Below are 25198 nucleotides of genomic sequence, written 5' to 3'. Positions count from 1 at the left end.
AGAACCCTTTAAATGACAATAAAATTGATATGCAAACAGCTACAGCAAGTAGAAAAATCTACTTAATTAAAAAAAAAAACATAAAATAATTGCATCACCACTGTAAAAGTGATCTAAAACCAACTGGTAAACCCAAGTGATGGCTTACATAACAGTACTGTGATACTGTGAAAACAGTTGGATACTGTACATTGAACACTACGTAATCCACACAACCTCTTGTACTGACTACGGTGCAATAGACACTCACTTGGCAGAGACTTTTTGCCTTTCCCAGAGCCTGGACTCTTTCACTTTGAACCACGGGAAGATTCGGTCCATTTGCTGAAACAGAAAACATTTGATTAAGCCAACAAGAGGATAAAGAAAATATTTTTTTAATCTTCAAAAGCCTCAATCGTGTGTTTGTGAGCATGTGTGTAAATCAGTGTGTGTATCAAAATAGTATTGATTGACAATTGTCCTGTCATTTGGTGATTTGAGAGTACTTCTGAACTGCACTTCTGGTGTATTCAGTGCTGCTGACAGGACTGCTATGATCCATTCGAAGCAGAGTTGATTTGAGGTTATTACCCGAATGAAGAAAGACTTGACCATGCTGTTGGCTTTCCTGCTCTCAGGCTGGCCGCCGTCACTGTTGATGGCCGTCTGAATGATTCGTGCAATGTCATCACTGAACTCCAGCTGAGAGACAAATTAGGAACAGACAAACACACACACAGAGTGATTGTAAAAACAGTGGAGTGATTATGAGCACTGCCGTAGCTGTCTATGTTGATTTACAGTTATAAGGCACAGGCCTGACCACGGATTCAAGACATGGGGACACACACACAATATGGAAATCTACTACAAAAAATGCTTTAAAGCATTTTTTAAATACAGACTGCTTTGCCAGAGCTTGTGATGACAACTGGACCAACCCACACCATCAATCCCTGACAAATTAGACAAACAGATTTTCTCATGTTCAGAAATTTGTACAGGTGGTATGCTTGCATAGATGCTCCTGTCCTCTAATAAATGAACAGTACAATGCAATACACACACAGATTAAGTATAGAGGACAACACAACTGTCACATGGTCTTTGAAACTGCACCAGGCACAGTTTGTCAGACAGTTCCGCTCAAAAGATACTTACCACTGAATTGTAGTGACCTTGATCCATCTTTTTCTCAATAGTCTCCAGGTCTGGAGGGAAGTCACCTGGAAGTGTGGGGGGGACTTCTGTTAGAACTGGAGGATCTGGGCCTTCTGGGGAACGACGGGATGGAAGACTCTCCTCTGTCTCTGGGTTCAACTCCGGAGGCTTCACCGCCTGCTCCAAAGCCAGAGTGTTTCGGTAAGTAAAGTTCTCCCTATTATGTTAATTTAGCTGTGGTTACTGCTTTAGCTGTTTGTAACTGAATATATCTGTGAATCCATCGGTGTTGATTCTGTATTCTGTGAAGCACTATAATAGGGTCAAGTACACCGCTACTAAAGGAATGAATGAAAGTCAAATTATACTATAATTTAAAACAGCAATTTGTTCTTAAACAACACAAGAAGAAGAAGCAGCAGCATGTGTATCTAACCTGTCTGTAGCGTAGCAGGTGTGAGGATGTGCGTGAGTTGAGCAGTGCAGTGAGGACATGGCGAACGCATCCTTGAAACTCCCTCTCCAATGCCGTCCTCCACTCGGCCGGATGGCGTTCGGTACATTTGGTGCACGTGTAGGCAACACTCTCAGGCAGCTTCGATAGCAGCTCGTACATTTCATCTAGGGGACAGCCAAAGATGACAGGTCATTACAGCTCCCATTATCAGGTCTTTCAGCATCTCATCAGCACGACACACAGGACGGCCTGTCAGTCAGCTGCACAGACACTGACGAGACAAATGAAGTGCAACAAGTGCTGCTGAACACTAAACAGCAGTCTAGTAATAAAGTACATACAGGAAACTTGTGTTTAAATACCTGTCAGGTTCTCACACTTGGCATGAACCCAATGGTTGCAACGGCCACACTCCATCATCTTGCTGTCATAGTCATCATCATCATAGCACTTATCACACAGTGGGCAGAAGTTTCCTGAGAGAGAAGATGGTAGCAGGTACATTGGATTTAGACCACTCAAATGTAATCTTTTTAATAGCTGTCACCTTCTTCAAGTTGCTGATGAAGTCTTCAAAATGCAGGTCAGATTCTTAAAGGTTGTGTGTATTTCTCTGTGGATTGAGCATTTTGACACTTTCAAAGCATCTATATAGCACCTCAACCTGCTTTATAATAAATAAATTAAAAGACTCCATTTTTACAATATGGGACCTTTTAGAAATCCTTCTCTTCTCTCTTGGAAAGTCAGAAAGAATACCAGTGTTGTATATGAACTGACTTCTGGACAGTTAACAGCATTTTTGGCTCCACATACTTGTCATTTACCTTTAGCGAAGAGCTTGGCACAGTCGTGACACATAGAGAAGTCATGTGACCACTGGGCATCCCACGACTTTCCAGGTTTAGTGGCTCCACAACTCTTACAACGCACACACTTGGTGCACACCTAAAAAAAAAAACAAGGTGGTTAGTACATGGCAGCAACTTGCAAGCAGTTGTGTAAATAGCAGGAATGGTGTGAAAGTGACACTGTGAGAGAAGTAAAATGTTTTCATAGATGCTGCCTGTCAGAGGATCCCATGAATGTAAGTATCACTGTTGTGAGAGGCTGGAAAAATGTGTGAACAAAATGAGAGGTATGAGAAAAATGTGTGAGCATAATGCTAAAGTTTGGTCAGGCACTGGTGAAACCGTTACAGTTAAATAAAAGGTGAGGATGAAGTGGAGTGGTGTGTATCCATACCCAGACTCTCTTCTTCTTGGTGGGTCTGGTAGGGTGGTTGGGACCCAGGCACTCCGGGTGATAGCTGTTACGGCACTTATCGCACTCTAGCAGCTGCTGCTACAGTGACAGAAGCCAAAAGTGAGAAGAGATTAATTCAATCTTCAATGTAATGTAAAAGTAGAGAAACCATCGCTAAATAGAGGAGGAGGTCTAAGACACCACTTATCTCCAATTTACAATGCTGCCCTTTCATCCCTTCCCAGGAGATTAAACAATCTAACCTCAAAGACCAACTGTTCACAAAAGCCTCCAGTGACTTCAACGACTGTCGTTATAACCCAGTAGAGCACTAACAAAGTCGAAACCAACTTCCAACCAACGGCCGTCATTCCAATGGCATTTGGAGCACAAAGGGTTCCAGTGACGTCATCGGCCTTGTGAACGCCCTCACAGAGGTTAAATACCTGGATCTCCACACCAGTTAGTTGGACCAGTCCCAGCCTGGTCAGATGCGTACATGAACTGATGAAGCCTCTTGGATGAGAGGTGAAACGTCTTCCTAGACAAATAACCAAGTCCTGTTGCTTTTGACTTAAATTGCTTTGGGGGGAATCTTAAAAGAGGCAACATTAAAATGTTCATGCCCAACCAACAACACAGCTGTGTTCACAGTAAATAAGTAATAATATTATAAATGTGTCACCTGCTTTTAACCTGTTATGGTAATATTCACCTTAGCCAATCAGAGTTGTTTTGAAATCTATCACTTAATGAACCAGTTGGATGCTACATTACAGTGTGTTCTAAAGAGGATCTAAAATTGTATTCGGGGATTTAACTGCAGCGCTAGCCTGAGTTTATTGAGGGGCATATTCATAGTGGGCTTTATGTATCAACATCATTATCAAAGGCATAATGACATAGCTTTAGTGTGAATTGTATACAGCTGGGCAGATTTTGTGGACAGACACTTACAATAAGTGGCAGCAGTCAAGTTATTCCTGTGGCTTTGGGTCAACACCATTAGCTTTACAACACACACAGCATTTTCTTTCCCATATGCAAACTAAGAGCGATACATGCATACTAAAAAAAGCCATCAACTGTTTCATGAGATTTTCTCTCTATTTGTCTAGCAATTAAACTGTGCTTAATATCAAACAATAAAAATTAAATGGGTAACAGAAGCGCAGCGTACATAGGCGGGCCGCAGCAGTTTTTTTTTTTAACCTGTTACTCAGACTCGATAGTGTGAGGCTTCTGCAAGCTTCACTGTACTTGGTACAATGAGGTATGTATTTGAATCATTTTAAAACAGATTGTACTTGTTCTTTACACAGTTCTATGTAGTTTTAATCTTTTTAAGGACCATGTTGCCGCGCAACGAGAGCGCAAAATAGACGAGCCACGCAAAAAAAGAGCTGAGCTGTGAAGTGGGCATCTCATGACAGCCATGTTGCGCTGTGTAAGCAGCCCATGTATTTTGGCCATAAGGTGCATTAAAAGGGACCCTGTGGAGTTTTTGGACACTTGAAGCGCTATAGATCAATATTATTCAGTGTGGGTGCACTTGAATCTGCATGCAGGTCAATACACATTCCTGCCAGTGGTTTCACACTATTCCACTGGTGGTTGTGCCGTACCGAGTAACTCAACAATGCATCAGCAAAGGCAGGGAAGAAGAAGAAGACTGTCTGCTAGCATGTCAATATGTATGTAAGCAATGCAAGCTAATAAATGACGTAATGCCCTTTAGGTCGAGATTTGTTTCTTGAAATCCATTTCTTAGCATTCAGATCATCTGCTGCCCGATGTTTAATAGCCACATCTATAGAACTTTTTAACATGTAACAACAGGAAAAAACTATCCAACAGGCGTTAAGATTGTGTTGCATAGAACAAATATGTTCATATATAATCCTAAAATGACAACCGTAAAAGGCTCATGCCATGCACATTTTCCACAGGACTTGAGTTAAATAATACAATCATGGCAGGAATCCAAGAAGCTGATTAAGTGCTCTCTGCTGGCAAGGATAGAAGACTTCTTTCTAGGGAAGATTCTTCAGCCTTTTTACACACTGTCACCCTGCACTAAGCTTCGTTTGTGTACAACTTTAAAATCAACAGAACTGTACTGAATGGCTTACTTTAGTTTTCTGGTGCTGGCGTCCACAGGCCTGGCAGAACCTGCATCTTCGACAACACCAGTTTTCAAACTGCTCCTGGAGTGGGCGCTCTGATTCCCCCAGGCAAAATAGATGGAACGGTTCACAGCATACCTGGCAGAAGACAAACTACAGACACAGAGAAAGAGAGGGGATTTAACCATTGCACTGACAGGAATTTCTTGAGCAAAGTTTTCAAGACAATGACCATTTTTTTTTACCTCAACATTTCCACTGCTTGCACATAAGAAGCAGAGCACCCGGGGCGTGACAGGCACAGAGGTGAGCAGGCTGAGGCCGCCAGCCTCCCACACCTTCTCTACATCATGGTCCCTTTTGAAATCCACTCTGATACGATGCACTCCGTCGCAGGGCGCTCTGGACTTCGCCTGGCCCCTAGTCGAGGGAGTGCTTAGCCAGTTTAAAGTACTGCTGCCTGGGGGTTTAGTGGTCAGAGGCTTCTTGCGTTTATCAGACAAGAGGAGAGTGATAGAGGAGGGTGAATATCAGAAATGATACGTGATCCGTACAGCGAGCATTCAACGTATTTGATGAGAGTTATGTGGAAATGAAAAAAATAAAAGTTATTGGATAAAGCTCACAGTGTGACTACTTCTTACCTTGTCTTTTGGTCTCTGTTTAGGAGATGCAGGAACAGAGCGAGAAGTTGGCTTCTTCAGCTGTTTTGATTCAACTATGAAAAAGAGAAAGGACGTAACATTCAAATTAGAATGATGTTAAGTATAAACTATATTTTATTAAAACTTTAATAAGGGCCTTTTTTTTAATTAACCTGTATCTGCAATGGTTGGTGATGAGCTCTGCTGTTGTGATGAATGCTGCTGGGGCTTCTTCTTGGGCTCGCTCAGAGGAATCTTGGGCGAAGCATCTTTTTTTGAAGGTGCCTGACTTGTAATAGTCCGTTGTTGCTGCTGCTGCTGTGTCAGTTGATGAGATTGAGTCGACTGAGAGGGGGAATTCTGGGCCGAGGATGACGGGGAGGAAGACGATGAGGATGAAGAAGAAGATGAAGTGGAAGAGGAGGACGAGGAGGACGAGGAGGAAGAGGGTGGTACAGACTGCTGTGGTTTTTGTCCCTTCTTACTGTTAACACTGCTTGTGACTGAGTGCTGTTTGGCATCTGGTGTCGGGGCTGGAGACTGAGTCTGGGCTGTGACTGTGCTGGGCCCTAGAGGGGGTTCGACTGGGGCAGGGGAAGATGTGAGGGCTGGGGATGATTGCTTCGACAATGGCTGCTGTCGTGACTTTTCCTCTCCCAACTTGAGCGGAGGAGTTTCGCTCTTTTTGCGGAGAGGCTCCTCCTTTGGTGGCGCAGGAGTGGGTTTAGGGCCAGACTCCGAGATCGGTCCTTTTACCGGATTGAGACCCTCTTTCTTCTCAGACAACTTGCTCTTTTTCTTGTCTTTCTTGCCTTTGCCTTGCTTCTGAAGAAACATCTTTGAGGGCATCCACTGCAAGTTCTGACACTTTCTCATCCTGTAGACAGTGAAAAAATTAAATCTTTAATTTCTTATAAATTTAATTAAACACAGATTTGTTATGAAATGTTATTCAAGACTTGCTTAACATCTACACTATTCTATTGAGACAAACAGCTCATCAACTAAGACTCACTTGCAGCACTGCTTTTTAATATTTCGTCCTCCAAATTTAGGCTTGTCTAGACAGTTGGTACAGACACCACAATCTTCTGGAACTTGACAGCCTGAGCATTGGCCACAGCGCCGAGACCGACGCCCCTTCTTGGGAGGAGCTTCTTGAACAGCCTTTTGCCGTGTCTCCCGTGGCTTTATGGGGGGAGACTGAGGCTCTGCCTCCTCTGAGCCTGCTACTGATGACTTGTCTGTAAGAAGATATATAACATCATTACTGACACACAGTGGCATAAAAGGCACAGCGAAAAAAGTGTTGTTAAGCACATTTAGGCATTACAAATTTACAATATTAGAGAAAAAACTGAACAGATTTAGCCAATAATTTAACAAATGTAAACACTGGATTAAGGCGCATTACATATGACATATATTGCCTTAAATACCAGCATTCCAGTGTCAATCTAATATGTTCAACAATCTTCTCTAGTGTACACCGTTTCTGTTGACAGCTCAAAATTTGGCAACATCTAAATAAAGCTGGTCAGAAACTAAGCTTTTATGCTTTTTTTCTCAGCCCATAGCTGCCAATGGAAATTTAAAATACATAATAATAAAGTACATTCACTATGTCACAAATAATAAAATACATTTGCGCTCAGATTATATAACCAGGCAAACATGGGAATGATAATACTGAACTATTGATATGTCACTTACATCAGATCTTCAGGCCCTGCAAAAATTCACATGTTCCAACAGGGCATCAAAGCAGTTAAAATAACAGGAGCGGAGCAGCCAAACTCTGCCTGTTCTATCACCACTTCTCTGTGAACTTGTGTTCTCACTGATGACTGGATTCCTCTGCTCTTGTAATTAGTCTGTCATCATCACATGCTACAAAACTTTTTCAGGACTCACAGATGTTCTATCATAAATTCTATCACAAACGCTCAGCCTGTCCTGTAAGTCCATCAGAGTGCTTTACATTGAACCTGGAAACACATGACCCTGACCAAACATACCTAGCATCTATGTCTAGCAGTGGTGCTAACCAATTGTTAGGTTAAAACCCAAGTGTAAGTGTGACAGCCAAGAGGTCGTAATCCAAATGCAGGTCAAATTAGAGGTAAATTGATTGTGACTCACCATCGTTCCCCATGGAAGATAGGATCTTCTCTCTCTCCTCCCACGGCAAGGCACTAAGTGTGGGCATGTCATCGGGGAAAACTGCCCGATTACGGCCAAGAGCCACAGCTGCACGGCGACATACATGCTTGATGCGTGGACCACGTACTGAGGCCTCTGACGAGTCACTTTCTTGACCCTGCTCCCAAGAACACATCACCACAAATAGTGAAACACATATTTGAAGTACACTTCATAAAATTATCAAAATACTCAAGACAATCATACACCACCACAAACGTACAATGCAAAAAGCTGACATTTTAAGATGCTACCCTTCAATTCTATTTATGTTATGTACAAAGTGTTTATTTGCTGACCCACTACTGCTGTTACAAAATAATTTCCCAGTCTGGGATCATTAAAGTAATTCTATTCTATTCTATCATATTCTATTTAATTTGTTGTTGCTGTTGCATAAATCTCTGCACAGTGTTCAATAATAATGATGATGATGATGATGAGGTGAGGTGAGGTAGCAGAAGAGGAGTGTCAATACTAGGCCTAGTCTATGATGTGTTCAAATAGGACAGGGAATTTTTATTTTCTCGAAAAATGTGCAATGTCTGCCACTAAGCATCTAATGTTTAGATTAACCGTAGAAGAACAGAGAAGTATATCCTGGAAAATACTTTCAAAAGAACAGTCAGCGCTGCTTTTTGCATAATGTATGAGGCTAACTGAATTCCCCTTGAGTAACAACCTCTGTGGGACTTTCCTATTATCAAGTTTCACTTGAAGTACAAACACAGATTTCTATTTATAACAAATATTCATATCATCATGTAAAAGGCACTTGCTTGTGGCTATATGATGAGAATGAGGAAAACAGAGAAGCTTTGTTGAAGAGACACAATAACTATGACGGCAAAAACACGTACAGAAAAACTGACCTGGCCCTTCGTCTGCTCTGCAGGCTTCAGCTTACTCTTCTTTATCTCAAAGAGTTGGGCTTTGGCCTTCTTCAGTAGTCCAACTACCCGCTTGTCAGTCACAGGCTGTTTCTCTGCTTGTTCCAACACTGGTCCAAGAGAGGAGACAGGGAGCTGTTGTCTGCCTGGCTGCCCTGGAAGGCCTAGTGTCTGCTGGCTAGGAGCACTTTGTTTCTCTTTCTCCTTTTCCCCATCCTCCATCTCTGCTCCTTTCTCGGATGGTCTGCCTTTCTTAGATAGACGTCCTTTAGCAGTGGACGTGGGAACAGTGGAGTGGGGCACACGCACCTCTGAGGAAGCAGTGTCAGGAACCATGTCAAGTGACGCTGATTTTTTTCTCCCTGGAGCCTTTTTTTGAGCAATATATAAAAGAGCATCTTCTGAGTCCCTCCCATCCACATTAAACAGGCTGGAAGATGCATTGGGGGAACCATCTGGTGTAGAAATCTTACTTCTTTTCTCCAAATCCTTCCTTCCTTCCCTCTTATTTTCCTTCTCTTTCTCTCTGTTTTTCTCAGAATCCCTTTCTTTTTCCTTTGGACCAGGTTCTTGAGGAGCTGACAAGCTTTTTTCTTTACTTCCTTTCCCAGCTCCTCTACCTGTGTCCTGGGCACTGGAAGGAAAGAGAGGGAAAAGTGGGGAAGAAGTGGATGATGTGGTTGACAAAGGAGGTGGGTTTCCAGCAGCCCCTCTTCTGCTATCAGGTGTTCCTTGTGGGGCCAGACCCATGGATACTGTGGAGAAGGTGCTGAAAGGAGGAGTTAAGGCACTAGTGGCTAGTGGACTTGCAGATACCCCCGGCAAAGAGCTGGGGTTACTACAGGAGACAGAGCCTGTCAGCACAGACATCTCAGAGGAGCCTTTTCCCATAGACATCGGGCCTCCTCCTTGGCTGCTGCGTCTGGTCATTGAGTGGGAAGGAGACCTCGGATGGCCCCGTACTGTTCCTGACACCAGTCGTCTCCTGCGCCGTGACGTTCTGCTGGAGCCAGAGGACGTCTGGTGCGGGGAAAGAGAGCCAGGGCTGCTTCCAGAAGATGACTGCAAGGTAACAGACTCAAATATCCGAGAGTGGGCCTCGCTGGGTGTAAACCGTGGAGCGCGAAGTAACGGGCTGCGCTTCTGGTGTGGCGCATCAAAGCGGGATGACGAAGGGTGTTGGTGGTGGGTATGTTGGTGAAGAGGGGCGAACAGACGAGTTCCTGTTCCTGCTCCGCTGCCTGGTGCAGGAAACACGACTGGAGCAGCTCCCCCTGCTCCACTCACACCTTGGGGCAACAGCCCCACGTCTTCAGCTGTGAGAGGGGGAGGACGGAAGTTGTCAAATACGGGCTTGCGTATGAGGCCCTCCTTGGCATATTTGGCTGAGGAAAAGTACTGCTGTTCAGGGTGAGACAGTGACGTCCAGCGGAAGGTGGGCTCTCTTAGAATTGAGCGGCTTCGTTTGTCTGACAAGCTGGACAGCACGGATGGTCCAGACAGGAATGGAGGGATGGGGTGAGTAATCCAGGGAGACTGAGAGTGGTGTTCACTGATAGCAGCTGTATTGGATGAAGCTGACTGGGGAGGCTGTGGAGGGGTGAGGAGAGGGGGTGGTGGAGGTGAAGAAGAGGAGGAGGCTGTGGAAGAGGCTTGCTGGGAATTTACAAGTGTAGAGGAGGACATCAGCACTCCTGTTGGTGGGCTGATGATAGGTTTTTTTGCCCCAGTGGTGAGAGTCTCTCTCGCTCGCTGACTCTGACTCCCCCGACCGACCCCCTGTTCTCTCCGGCCTCGCCGACTCCTCTCTGCCAACCGGTGCTCTGGCTCAGAGGGAGGAGAAGGAGGCTGTGAGCTGTGTAACAAGTTGGCCTCCCTCTCTCCCTGCGAGGACGGAGAGTGATCCTCTGGCTCTGACAAAGCATGTGTGGCCTCAGAAGCCTGGGAGTCGCACGATGAGTCATCCAAGCTGGGGCTGCTGGACCTGGAAGACTCTGCAGAGGAGAGCTGGGAGGAATGCTGCGACACAGCACTTGAGCCGCAAGACGCCGCGCTACTGCTAAATCGTCCGTTGGCGGCGTTGCTGGTGTTGCTGTTGAGCAGACTGGCAGCTGTTGATGGAACACTGGGGATGGGGGCAGGAGGTGGAGGAGGGGGGAGGGAGTCAATCGGTGCAGTGGTGCCAGTGCTAGTAACCGCAGGTGTAGAGGAGACTAGTACAGGAGATGGGGAAGAGGAGCAGGTGGAGGTGGAGGTGGGCTGGGCAGATGTGGAGACAGATGAGGGGGTTGTTTCCGTTAACCGCGCTATCTTCATATGAGGTGGGGGAGTTCCAAAGCTGCCCTCATCTTCAATGAAGCGCTTTGGGGTTTTGATGATGCGAAGGGAGACAGTGCTGACCACAGGCATGATGAACTGCCTGATGTTCTTCAGTTGGGTCTTCCTGATGCCTGCGTCAACGGTTCCTGCCCCATTACCCCCGATGGCTACAGCTTCTTTCTCCAGTCGCTTCTGCGCTCCTTTCTTAGCGCGCTGCAGCAGCTGTTTAGCGATGGTTGCATCAGTGCGTTTAGAAGATGGGACAATCCTGACAGGCTTTCTATGGCGAGGGCTCTTTCTGAGGCCCACTGTCCTGCCTGGCTTGGAGGGAGACGGGGAGGCAGGTGGATTGGAAGTGTCCTGGACCTCAGCACCGTCCATGGGCATTGGCTGCTGAGCAGTGTGTGGTTCTGTGCCTCTATCCCCCCCTCTGACCCTAAAGACCTTATGTTTCCCATCCCCACATTCAATGGAGGTAGACAGATGTGCAGCAGCAGCGGCAGCAGCAGCAGCTGCCGCCTCAGCTTTTAGACGCTCAGCTGAGGGTGGCCGCCCACGTCTGCGCCTGGGTACACCAGGCATAGTTTTGAGCCGTGACTTGAGAGGGACAAGTTTAGTAGCTCTCAGCCTCTTCAGCTTGCTTACTTTGGATTCACCCCGCCCACCTTTGGGAAGCTTTTCCTCTGTATCATGGGGTTGAGCAGAGCCCAGTGGCGTCCTCTTGGCACCCTTTCTGTCCTTTTCCTCCTCTGTGTCCATGCCAAACTCAGACCCAACCTGCCTACTGTCCTCCCCTGCTGCATGGCTGCCTGTACTCCAAGCTTTCTTGCTACTTGAAGATGGGGGTCGACCTCTCCTCTTTTCCCCGGTGCCAGGTGGCCTCCCAGGCAGCCTTTTCACCTTTTCAGCTGGCCTTTCAGGGCCCTCAGGTTTCGCCTGTGTGGGGGAGGGAAGGGAGGAGGGAGCAGCCGCTTTCTGGGCAATCAGGGCCCGTGGGGGGCGGCCTCTAGGCTTCTTCTCCTGTGTGGGTGGGCCCACTGATAAAAGAGAGTAAGCATGTAAGCATTAGATGTACATGTACAGTAAGTACAAGTATATTGAGACAACAGTAAGGTCCCTGATAGACCAGTAGGGAGTTACTTTACCTGAAGGGGTTGTTGAAGGACTCTGTATTCTTTTTTGCTCAGCCTGTGGTCCAAATCCTCCAAATGCTTCTTCCTACAAAAAAAAGAGAAAACGTATAAATGTTTTGTGACCGTATAATTTTTGTAATGATAATATACATGGAATAAGCTATGGTGGTAAAAAGGTCAAATTCATAGCAATTATCATGGTACACAATTGTCAGTTGGCCTAGATGTGCAACATTTTTGAAGTCAGACTAAGATGAAGACCAGGCTACAGGCTATGATGATGTCCTCAATCTCACTTTCGCCTGCTGGCATACTCTGGTTCTCTCATTATTCTCTGGCTTTTGGGAGGATATGCCTACAGTTGGAGAAGGCTCAAACCACAACAGGCAGTTTGAATTGCAAACAACCAAATCTTACTGGGTGACTAACACATTGCACTGCGTTCATGCTCCCTGAGGGAACAGTAAAATGCTAAGGTGGTGGGTCATACAGACAGCGAGAACGACAACCAGAGCAAAGACACAAAAGAAAAAGAGGCCTACATTCTATAACCATGTGAGCTACCTTGTAAGGCTTTAATGCTCATTTCATATCAGCTTATGTCCTTTGCACTAGTGAGGTAAAAAATGCATGTGGCTTGAGGCTTGAGGGTGGCTACAAAGGAAAGTAACATGATGTTGCCTTAATGTAAAGGGTATATCCAATGTACAGTGAAAATCTCAGATGGAGCTTATCAGACTCAGTAATACTGTCTATCTTCAGCCAAAACTGTCATCTGTCTCATCTTTGACAGCCTGAGAAGTATTTACAGTCAGCTGTGCTTTTAGCTGAATTTGAACAATCTAGCATGCTAACAAGCCTACAGTTGGATGTTGTTACACAAGTTTAGCACATGTATGATTAGCACAGTAACATGTTACTTTGCTTATATAACCCTAATGTCCCCTAGAATATTCATTTGTTTGTATGTGTTAGTATAGGTGTTTTTACACTGGACAGTAACACAGTAGTTTGGCCTTTTTCACGGCCCGCAAATTCAGACAAACCGAGGTATATTGCCGGCCTGGTTTAGCACCCTACACATATCGGTGGCTCGATTTCCATGTAAAAACAGTTGATGCGGCTTGGCAGCATAAGCGTAACTTGGGCGGTGTAGTCAATGACCTTAACTGAGTTTTAAAAAGCATGAAACAGCTTATCACAGAAAGGAAAGACCGCAAATATCGACCGCCGAACGGTTTTGAAAATGACACTGGTGTCATGGGGCTAACTTCTACTGATCATATGTTTTACGTCACTGTCAACTTTGTGCTTCACGTCGCGTCACATGCTTACGCCTATCCCAGGAAGCCATCTTTTGGGAAAAGAGGAATATTACACATCGGTTTTACATAGAAAGTACGTCAAATTGCAGCCTTTGCCTGGCCGTAAATGTGACACATTTTCTATATAAAAACCCCTTTTGAATCACTTCCCATGTTACCATGCTAACATAATGATTTATCTCCAAGAAAGCTGAAGCTGACAGGACATTTTTCACAAGTTTTTTCCTGAACTGAAGGAAATGTTTGGCCCCTCAGTTACGTTAAATTAAAGGGCATTTCCAAAGACATTAAGAGTAATCCTCTAGGCACCATGAAGGTCTATGCCACATTTCATCCAGATCATTCATCAAATAGTTGGCGAGATTATACTATATTTTGACAATATGACCATGTTCCCTATAACTCTATGGCACAACTGCATCACATGCGCCATGCGTCCCATTCTTCCACTGGGAACTTACTGAAGGTGTTATTATACCCCAAAACAAGTGCAATAAAACATATTGAAGGAACACCAACAAAAACTCATCATCCACCTGTCAGGTACCGGGTCTAATAATGTGTCAAAAAACACACACGAACCTATCCTGGCAGATTAAACAGACGAAACCAAAGAAGTGCCATGTTCTTGCACAAAAACTTACTATATTACAGAAATAAATACAAGCAAACATCACTAATTGCACTTGATATGTCCCCTATTAAACTACTGACGTAAGTATGTGTTAATCTTGTTTGTGACTTCATTTTGATGATGGTGATGGTGATGGTTCAAGGAAGGATGGATGCAATAGTGACATGTACAAAATGTGCATCAATCCTCTCTTGCCTCAGTGAAGCTTTGAGATGTGACACAGAGAAATCACTAGAGGATGATTAACATCTTCAGTATCCTGATCCATGCCACTACTTCTTGCAATCAGCGTGTTTAAGAGTGGAGGTGAGCATGTCATTTCATCATGTTTATTTATAGCAGTGTTTGGGGATGCAGTTGAGGTCTCGTTGGCCCAGTTTGTAAAGCAGCTGCTATCCAAGTATAGTCCACGCAAGGGTGTGCACATGCAAACTGATTTGCACCAGCTAGTTACACACATTGCAATGAGAATAACTGATATGTAATGTGTCTGGAACATGCACACTAATATTAAAATCACTAATGTGCTACAAAATGGTCTCTCTCATCTGTTCTACATATAAACAAACAACAATAACAGACAGTCAATAGTGCTGTTTATTCTGGCAGGCAATACTGATCTGAGCATCCTCCACTCCTCATCTCTCTTCACTTTCAGTCTCTCTCTTCTTCTCCTCTCCTCCCAGTAATACCAGCACCCTCCTCTCTAAACAAGCTGCTGCTCTTGGTTGGTGCTGTTGAAGAGCACAGGGGGGCGGAGGACCAAACGGCCAGCTCTGACTCGCTGTGGTAGTGCGAGTAGCATGCATAGAGCGGACTGCATAGGTTCATGTGCGTGCACGTTCATACATGCCCACATGTATCACCTGATTCTGTCAGCGACACATGCACACAGTTAGAGAAAAACAAGAAAGGACACACCCCCTGTGTGTGAACTGCACGTCAAGATGTAAACAAGTCGAACATACAGTGAGGATGCGGGGGAGGGGAGCACAGGCAAGGCAAGTAGCAAACATGAGTGAGAAAGGGAGGAGGGCTGTGGGAGGAGGGTGAAGGGGGAAAACGACACAAGGAAGCAGCATCTTGACCACATGCATCATCAACAACAGAGGGAGCGCAAGCCATCTCCTAGGAGCAGAGAGGATGAAAGGGGTTTGGGGTTTCAACATGCTCATGCAGAAGCTTGCCAAATCCTAATCTAAACAGGCCTCCTACACACGACAACTCCCACTTATTCCTTTGCTCTGCCATGCTCCCAAACACTTTCAGTCACTCACTCATTGCTCGCTTGCTTGCTTTCTCCACGCCCACTGGTTGCCGAGCACAGAGCAGCAGCGTGTGAAACACAAGGCTCACCATGAGCTCAATAGTAGGGCAGGCATAGGGAGGTAACATCAAGAGGTAAACAAACACAGTAGTAGACAGGAAAGGTAAGGTTCATGTGCTTCCTTGCAAAATGCAAGGAGTAATAAGGTTACTGGAAAGACCTAAGACGAATGTTTTTAAACACAAGTTCTTCTTCATCTTCGCTGGCTGTTGCTGTCAGTTTCACCATGAAATCCTAAGCAGTTTATCTTCCTGCTGGTCCGTCACATCCTATGTAACTGATCAATGCATAAATTACTTCATATAAATCATAAAAAGATAGAAAAGGGGAAACTGATCTGAGTCATTGTGGAAGCAACACTCTCATTTTCAGGAGGTGCAAGGGACTGTCCCTGAAAGTTATGAGACGGATGTGAATTTGGTTTGAGGTATACTTCTCTATATCATTTTGACAGCACTTTTGCATTCTGAGAATGTTAACAGGACTTTTGCCGCCTTTCAAGGCAACATTAAGACACATTGGTCTCCAGTTTCCAAAGAAGAGTCTAAAGGTTCACACCAGGCTTTAAGCTAGAAAAGTTATTCCTTGCTTAGCAAATGGCTTTCTGCAATGCATCTTTATTTTGAATTGCTTGATTTCCAGACTAAGGTTTATTAAGATTTATTTTAACCACCTATGTAAGTCCTCATTAGTGAGAATTTGTGCATGCAGCTCTAGCCTGCAGGTGCTCATAAAAGCTGTAATCACATACAGCTCATAACTTAGTGGAATCTGAGAAGTAAAAACAGACCATCTTATCGTGACCAGCCGACCATGTCACTTACAAATTATCTTCATATGCCATTGATTTGCAATTGCTATTTACATTTACTGGCACCATTAAGGAAGCAGCGTTTTATTCATAGAACACAGCAAAATGTAATGGTATGTAGGTTGGGTGTGGGCTTTGAGTACAAAGGCTGCACCTAGGGTCACCTCTGGTCTCAAAGAAGAAAATAGCACAAACAACAACAGATTTAGTAGGAGTAGGATTTGTCGGTTTGTAAACACAACATTCAAAGATGGCCCCTCCTCCCTGTTTCAAGGGTGTGAGCCAACCCAAGATTAATTCGAGCTCTGTGTGCCTAGCGTCTCGCCTGGCTTTATTGTCATTTCTTTGGGGTCGTTAACAGAACACAAAGAAAGAAAATCAAGGCAGAGGGCAGGATCTCTGCAGATACAGATAACACGACCACACACTTCCAGTGGGTCATAAGTGATGATTGAGAGGGATTCTTTTTTATTGTGCCTTTAACCAAGGGATTTTATTTGTTTCAATTTAATCACACTGTTATTGGGATTATAACATCGGTATTGGGGTCTGTTATATTATGGTTTTCAATGCATAACTATCTCTTTGGCTAGGTACTGAACCGCAAACAAATTGTTCATTAGATGTACACTTTCAATCTACATTCATCACACCACAAAAGATGGGTAATAACATCTTTTTCATCACTGCAATGTTTCAATTTCTCACAACCCAACACAAAATATCTACATCTATAATCATTTTTTATCATAAGATTTTTGGTAACATTAGCTGATGTTTCTGGCATTGTCACCACTTCCTTTGGTGGTTTCACATTAAACGCCTAACTTTAAAGCACTTTAAAATAACACAATATTAAGTATACCTGAACAGTACAGGCATTCCTTTGAAGGAACAGTTTGACAATATAAAGTACTGAGGAATCATACTAATCTACCTGGTATGTTGTACACTAACTTTTCTAAGAACTAAGCAGCACTGAGTGTTACTTTTCACAAGTGTTAAACTGAAGTCGCTACCATACCACCAACCGCATGCTGCAAATGGTATCACATTAATGTGTTAAAATACAATGAGCTATATTGACTCATACCATAACCAACCAATCATTTTTGTAGTATTGATTTGACATCTACAGTATGTAGGTGACTGTGCACATAGTTCATAATGTACGTGTTCATGTTGTAAGAAAGCAAAAGAATTTAACAGATTAAATTTGAAGTGATCTAAAGGCAACACTGACAAACAGCGTAATCTATTCTTTTCCCACAAAAAAATGTTCTTTTAGTCTTAGGGGCAAACATAAAAGACTGGGAAAGACGCAAAGTAATGTGAAAAATGTCTTAAGTTGGACTGGAAACCTGGACACCTCAGTTATGTGACACGTGCCGCTCCCATACCCAAACTGCCCCATGCACCATATTTCCCCCTTATTAACGGCATGATACGATACCACGATTAAATTCAAAGATCACCATCTCAAGCACCATTTGATTATAAATGCAATCATTAGAGTCTGTATGATGTGGCAATAGGTAACATTTGACATCAAATGCCGTGTTGCTCTGCTTGACGCGACTCAGTGTTTGGTACCAGCATTTTATCGTTTCGTTTACCACTGCAGATAGTACTTCCTCAGTGTAGGAAGGGATCGTCAGTTGATCGCCATAGCGATACTGCGTGAAAAACACTACACAACACAACACACAAACTACAATTGCTGAACTTTTCATCCGCAACGAAGCAACATCTGAACTTCATCAATAGTACGGTGCAGTGTACAATGTAGTTCCGCGGGATACCATTTTTTAAAATCTGGTCAAGTGGATATAAAGAAATTGTGCTGACTATTGACGGCCGCGTGGCTATGTGAAAAAGTGTGGGTTTGTGCTGGATGTCCTATGTCACACTAGTGATGGTTCTCTCAAACCAGTGTTCTGCAGTGTTTTAACTCCACCCTGTAGTATCTGCTAAGCTTGCTTGGAACCCTGACTAAGGTAGTACCAAAAGAAAGTATCCAGCCCTTTTACATGGAGCAGTCGCCCCATGTAAAAGGGCGGAAGGTCCTCAAGGCAGTGGCCACAGGTTCTACTCTGACCTGCAGCCCTTTGCTGCATACCCACCCACACCTCTTTTCCTGTCTGTCCTATACAATAACAAGGCTTGAAGAACTGCCCCAAAAAAAGTATCAGGCAACAGGTACTATCCACAACTATTTGAAAGACCACCAAAGAGCGAGTCAAATAGAGTCGAGCCGTACCATGCAGTCGAAAAATGGCAAAAGTCCTACAGAAAAGAATACTGTGACTTTAAAGTCAGAAGTTATTCACTTTGAGAAAGGAAAACATCAGTAATTAGAAAAAATAAGAGGCCAGGTTTTCAGATGAGGACCCCGTCCGTCAGTTTGATGTTAGAGAACATCATAAGTCATTCCTCCCTACTGACTGAAAACAACATTTTCTTGACACATTCCAGGAAGCTTTCCTCTTGGATTTACTGTACAGACCCGATGCCTCATCCCTTCCTGGAATTTAAATAGGTGATGAGCTCATACTCATATATGCCCCTCTGATGACACATCTCTTAAAAAGGCCACAGAGGAATCTCAAGCATCACTCTATATAGAAAGCAGCAAAAAATGAGCAATAACAAAGGGCAGTACGGTTGAATATCCAGTCTTAGTCGCTGATTAGAACAGCTTGTTTCCTCCACCAGAGTGAATTACACAGTGGCACTGCTTTGTGACCCCTGTCAGCCCCAAGCAAAAGGTGGACATTTGTTTTTTCAAGTGCCCCAACACTAAGTGCAACTGTTTCACATTTGCTCGACAGCACACAGACCAAAACAAACAGTTTCCCGGGCAAGATGACTCCTCTTCCTACACCTCTTAGGTAAAGAAATGACAGTTAGTAGCTGGAGCAGGGTTAGATAAACCCTGTTTATACACACACACACACACACACACACACACACACACACACACACACACACACACACACACACACACACACACACACACACACACACACACACACACACACACACACACACACACACACACACACACACACACACACACACACACACACACACACACACACACACACACACACACACACACACACACACACACACACACACACACACACACACACACACACACACACACACACACACACACACACACACACACACACACACACACACACACACACACACACACACACACACACACACACACACACACACACACACACACACACACACACAAAGAGAGTAAGAAAGACAACACAATTGCCGCCTTTCTCCCAGTCAGCCAACTCCTAAAGCATTCTGCTGTAGCAGAATAAAGCCATGGATGGGAGGGTCTGTGACTAATTCTCCTCCCAGCGTTGTCCCGTTGGGAGGAGGGGGGTCGCCCCGCACTCTTTGATATCCCTGCCTGTGCTCTTTCAGCCGCCTGCACTTTGTGAGAGCTAGAATAAAAGCAGACACAAAGCTTCCTGCTCCAATCCACACGCTGTCTCGGGGATGGGTAAGCGGGCGGAGGGGGGAAAGGATGGGGGGGTCTTCCATTTAAATAGGCCAAACACCTGCTGGACTGGAGCCCCTTCCGCTCAAACACACTATTTCTCTCAAACCAGTGAGGCAAGGACACATTTAGGTTGATGCATCTAATCAGCTTCACTTTTGTATGAATGATTAAACATTGGTAATAATATGTGAGTGGAATGGATGCAGCAGAAGAAAAGATAGAACGGACCAAGAACAAAAAGAGAAAATGATGCAAAGTATGATTAAGTAGACAGTGAGGTTGGGGTTGAGGTTGGGGGGATGGAAGTGATAAGGTCACACATTTACAAAAAAATCTACATGGACTGCACTCGGCACCAAAATAACCAACGGCAATTTGGCCGGATCAAGAAAATGAATTCCCTACACACATACAAAAGCTAACAAATGCCTTCATTTGGACAGCAACAGCCGACAAGCACCCTTTTGAGCCACCCCAATAGGCTTAGTAATCCATTCCAAAGTGGCAGCTGTCAGAAGAAAAGTTGCTCTGCCTCTCAGACGGGGTTTATTTGTCTGAAGTGGATTTGGGTCTTTCTGCCTGGATGGGGGAAGGAGGGGTGGCCAAGTGTCCGGCTGGCGCTCTGTTCAGGGTCGCCCTGTGAGCTCAGCAGGCTGCAGTGAGCCTGAACAATCCTGCCCTGGTCTGGCCAGACAGGCACTACACATCCTCTCAATGAAATCACCATGCTGTGTCCGCAACTTCCATAGGCTTCAGGTTCCATGGGGATTTAATGGTCGGGTCTCCACACATCCTAAATACTGCTGATATACTCTCATTCACTGGGGTAGGGAGGCGAAGAGCCTAATCACTTAAAAAGCCATTTGCCTACAGAGATTATGTTTCGCATAACATTAATGTTTCTCTGAAATATCATAAAGCTGTGATGTTAAGCACCAATGTAAGTAAAAATCAAGTAAATCCCTACGCTGTGTCTGCAGTCATCATAAGATTGAAGTTGCACTGAGACTGTATGTATATGTATGTCAGTCTATGCATGCAAACATCCTAAATACGGTTATACCCTCACTTATTGTCAGTCTCTCAAAGTAGGGATTGAGAGGGACTTAAAGAGCCATTTAAAAAAACTGATACTTTGAATTTGTTTTTCCAGAAAATCATAAAACTAATTCAAAATCAATAAACAATCCTGATCAGCTGTGGCTGCACCTCCCATATAATCTAAGTTCCATGGGGACGGTCCAGTCTGTCTACACACATCCAAAACACTGCTACTATTGTTAGTCTTTAGGAGCAAGGGGTCGAAGGGACTCCTAATTACTTAAGAAGTTATTTGCTCACAAATGGTACATTTCAAATACAAATTATGTTTATCCAGAATATCATGAAATTTAGACGTTAAAAACACATCAGGAAATAGTTTTACAATATTCTACAAAGTCTGACTGCTACACTTTAATAGGTACTATTACAATCTCCAAACCATAACTCAAAATGTATGTACAAATCCAAGCATAAGTTCAGAATAATAATTAAAATAGCATACCTAAATGCCTAACTAGTGTGCATGCAAATACTAATATGCTTCAACCAAATACGTAAGTCTGTGGAGCACTGGAGTAGGTGGTAAACATCCCCACACAGTGTACTCCCACTGCAATGAACGCATGCTGCTCATCATGAAGAAGGAAGATGGTAGTTCGCTAAGGCGAACACACCCCCACATCACACGGTCCGTCAAGAAGGGGCTCGTTGTTATTGTAGCCAGCCCTGCATGCGCACTGTCACTAGCAAGTCTCAGCGAAATCAGACATCAAATCCTGCGGATGCACTCTTGGAAGCACTTCAACACTAAATTGAGTGGTTTTGAGTATGTGGCTGTGTATCAGACGGCATCTCCCAAGCATTATAAACCCGATATTATTATGGTCCTCGCTCTGCACTGGCTGTGTAGAGAAGGGGGAAAACATGTCCACCTCCCATTTTCCTATGCATCAGCAATAGCCCCGATGGCTAGCGTGGCGTAGTGCGTAGCATGGTAGCTGTCCTAGCTTAACACTAAACAGCAATGATTTAGTTTTGTGTGTATGAGCTTTCGCCAACTTTTAGCTACGATGCTTTAAACCCGCTACATAGCAATAATATGCTGCCTGGAAGAAAACACAGCAACCTCACGAGCAAAACCTGCAACTTTAACAGGATGATAATGGTGTAGTTTTAGCTGTGAGATGTTAGACAGCTAGCCTGCGAGCTAACCAATCAAGCCTCGCAGGTTGTGACACCTAACTGCAAACAGCACAGCCCTTAAAGCTAATGTCGTAACTACTAAAGCTATTTCGGTAGCAAAAAATATCATATAATGACGTGGAAGTCAGTAAAGTGACTAACGAACAGCCTCTTTCTCGGATACGTTGACGCTAAGTTCACATTAGCTTGTCACAAACCACTGTGTTCAAGTTGACATGTTTCCAAACATATTACACGCTATCTATGTTACCCTATGGTATTACACCACCATAAAACGTTGTTATGATAAACATATACGATGTTTAAAGCATATTTTTATTGTATAACTGAATATTAATGCTAATACGGGGTGATAACTTCTACTGTGTTGATACTACATGAATAAGATATAGGCTCATCAAGCTAATGTCAAGTAGCTAACGTTTACGAATAAACCGGTTGCTTAGTAGGTTGGTCACCAAATGTGCCAGCATGTGCTTATGTGGTGACTGTGTTGTATGTTGTTACTAACCAAGATAACACCAGGGTTTCTCCACAGTGTTCTGGTTATGGTGGGATAGCAGTGTAACGTTAGCATCAGTTCATCCAAACTGATGTAGCCTGTCCTCAAGAAAACTTTCTTTCCAGTTAGGACTGTTGAGACCATAAATCTGATAACCGTTTGGTGTCTGTGTTGTTTGTAACTAAAGTTGACGTTATAACACGTTACTGTAGGAGTTAAAAGGCCACACAAACCAACTCAAAGTTAACTGAGCATCCTGGAAATGACAAGTTTGCTCACACAGCCACACTTAAACGTTAAAGGAGGAGGAAAAGATGGTCAGCGGTTGGGCAGTTGGTAACCGTTAGCTCTTCATTTGGAACGTAAGCAACGGCTCTCCCAATTAAAACGATGTTGCCGGGGTTACCGTCGGGCTGCTCCAGTCCTGTCCTGTCCTATGCTTACCTCCCCGCTGCTCGAGTCACTCGATTCCCCCAAAACATCCCGAAATGTCTGCAGGTTGCTCCCGATAACCGAAGAGACCTGTAGTGCAGCGTCAAACCCGGGTCCGAGTCCGGCCGCGTTTGGGTGGTGGGTTCCCGAGACACTCCGCAGAGAGGCAGTAACCCTAATTCGGCCCGCTCTCCTCCCGGTACCGGAGTTGCAGCTCCCTCCGGGCCGAGCGGGGAACCGCCACCGACAGCTGTGCGCCATTTTACACTCTCTGCCTGTCTGCCCTGCGATCACAGATACCTCGGTGGGCGGAACCCTAACCCAGCACTCCACATAAACAACCTCCACCACAGCGCTCCGCTCTCACTGGCCGACACGTCGTTATGCAGGTTGCGGGGCGGAACTGAAGAAACCCCGACAATGCATTTCCTCAGCGGCCCCTATTCAGACTCTGCATGGCTGAATCCAAATCAGGTTCAGGGGCTTTGCCCGGGAAAGGAGCCTCGCACTTGAATCACAAGGAAGGACAAGACCGTTAGCTTGCGCTGCGGTTTCCTAAACAATAAGAAGAGTGAGCAGCTTTTTTGTAAGCTGTAGCCAAACTCCAAGATAACGCAATACAAACTACCACTGAAAAAACAATAGCGTATTGATAGTAGCATACTTGTAATAGTTCTCTGTATTAAGGCAGGGGCGTTGCAATGAATTCTGCAGCCCAGGGAAGAGTATTCATCTGCTGCCCCACTCCCATATAACAACACTCATACCAGTTTTTATTTTACAAAATAAATTCTCATTTTAAAAATGCATGGAGAAGGAAAAAGGTCTGAAACCTGGGGCCTGATCAGCAGGAACTCACCTGCAAGCTCTCCAGGTCGCATGGCTTTAGGATAGGGCCACAGAGTCCCCAAGCCTTATGGAATTTAATTTGAGTTATTTCCAGGTCTGGATAAGTATGGAAAAAGGGAAAAGAGCATGGCAAAATGTTTGTGTTGTTTCCAGACTATTATCTCACTTTCTAAAATAAAATATATTTAAATATACAAATCGAAACAAGCTTACTAACGCAACACAGCCGACCAGTAGATGGTATGAAACGAATCAAGCTGGCTGTAGAATGGTTACCGTTTGCAGATGATTCTCATTTTTATTTATGATTTGATTTGATTTATTTACAAGTATGTTTACTCCATCTAACAGCCAATGAAGCATAGACTTGTGTTTTCTTTTGGAGTTCCTGGTTAATTTCACATCCCTAATGTTCCTGTCTGTAGTGTTTGCAGATACACAGTTATTAATTGCACTCTTTTAGCATTTAGCTTGAATAAAATGCTGTGCGTTGGAAATGTCTCGGTTTGGAGTTCATTCACTTAAATGAGCAACAATACGTAGGTAAAAATGTCTTGTAATTACTTGGCAACATAATGGCATATAGTCAGAATTTAACATACATGTTAAAAGTTTGATTTTAAAACCATTTATTTACATAAACATCTAACAATTTGTGTTCAGATGTTTAATATTGACTGAAAAGTCTAGAAATTTGTTTGAGTTTTAAAATGGAAAATGTGTAGGAACCCTGAACCCAAAGAAAACAAAAGTAATAAGAACTATAAGGTTCCTTCAGCCCATTATAAAAACCCATAAAGATTAGGTAAATTAGTCCTGACTGATTTATGACAAAGCTACATTACAGTATTAGTTACAGGGACAAGGACTGGTGGTCCCAGTTCAGTGTGTGCCAGACTTTGCAGTCACAAATCCTTCTGGGGTGGGTGGTTCAATACCCAAAGTACTGATATTCCCAACACTAAGTCTTATTTTGAGAATCAGCAGGATTGATTGTTTCACATGTGATAATGTCATTCACTGTAATCAACTAATAACTACAGACAATTTAGTTTGATTACCACCAAACACATGCAAAGTTGAATTATATGTTATAAATATGTTTACAATTCTGAAAGTTATGATCATACATGTACAATGTATATACATATAGTACTATAGAAAAGTAAGAACGGATACTTTTAGTGAAGATGAAGAATCCAACAACAAATATGTGGCTCCTATAACCTTAACTGTTTCTTTGATACACATTAAAAGAAACAGCTAATTGTGTAAATAAAGGTTTACATTGTTAAATGCGCAAGTTACAACCTTGAGCCGCTGCATGCACAACGATGGGAGTTCATGTGGCCCAAAACAAATGAGTTTGAGCTCTTA

The 25198-nt window shown here is 43.9% G+C and overlaps 1 protein-coding gene across 1 annotated transcript in view; it reads right to left on the bottom strand.

Moving 5' to 3' along the window:
• Positions 1-23307, bottom strand: part of kmt2a (lysine (K)-specific methyltransferase 2A) — a gene marked incomplete at its 5' end in the record, with an annotated part of 41523 nt that extends 18216 nt beyond the window's left edge. Inside the window, 17 exon segments of the mRNA XM_083913463.1 lie at positions 251-324; positions 574-684; positions 1144-1320; positions 1580-1764; positions 1963-2076; positions 2428-2548; positions 2846-2944; positions 4978-5124; positions 5217-5456; positions 5616-5689; positions 5789-6492; positions 6631-6859; positions 7758-7935; positions 8690-12063; positions 12172-12244; positions 22985-23263; positions 23266-23307. Of these exon segments, the coding sequence (XP_083769589.1) occupies positions 251-324; positions 574-684; positions 1144-1320; positions 1580-1764; positions 1963-2076; positions 2428-2548; positions 2846-2944; positions 4978-5124; positions 5217-5456; positions 5616-5689; positions 5789-6492; positions 6631-6859; positions 7758-7935; positions 8690-12063; positions 12172-12244; positions 22985-23263; positions 23266-23307 (6221 nt within the window).
• Between the last annotated feature and the right edge of the window lie 1891 nt (positions 23308-25198).

The sequence above is a fragment of the Echiichthys vipera genome (genome assembly GCF_963691815.1).
Source record: "Echiichthys vipera genome assembly, chromosome: 5".
NCBI classification, from domain to species: Eukaryota; Metazoa; Chordata; class Actinopteri; order Perciformes; family Trachinidae; genus Echiichthys; species Echiichthys vipera.
Note: the sequence above shows the minus strand (reverse complement) of the source record. Positions and strands in the feature narration are given on the sequence as shown.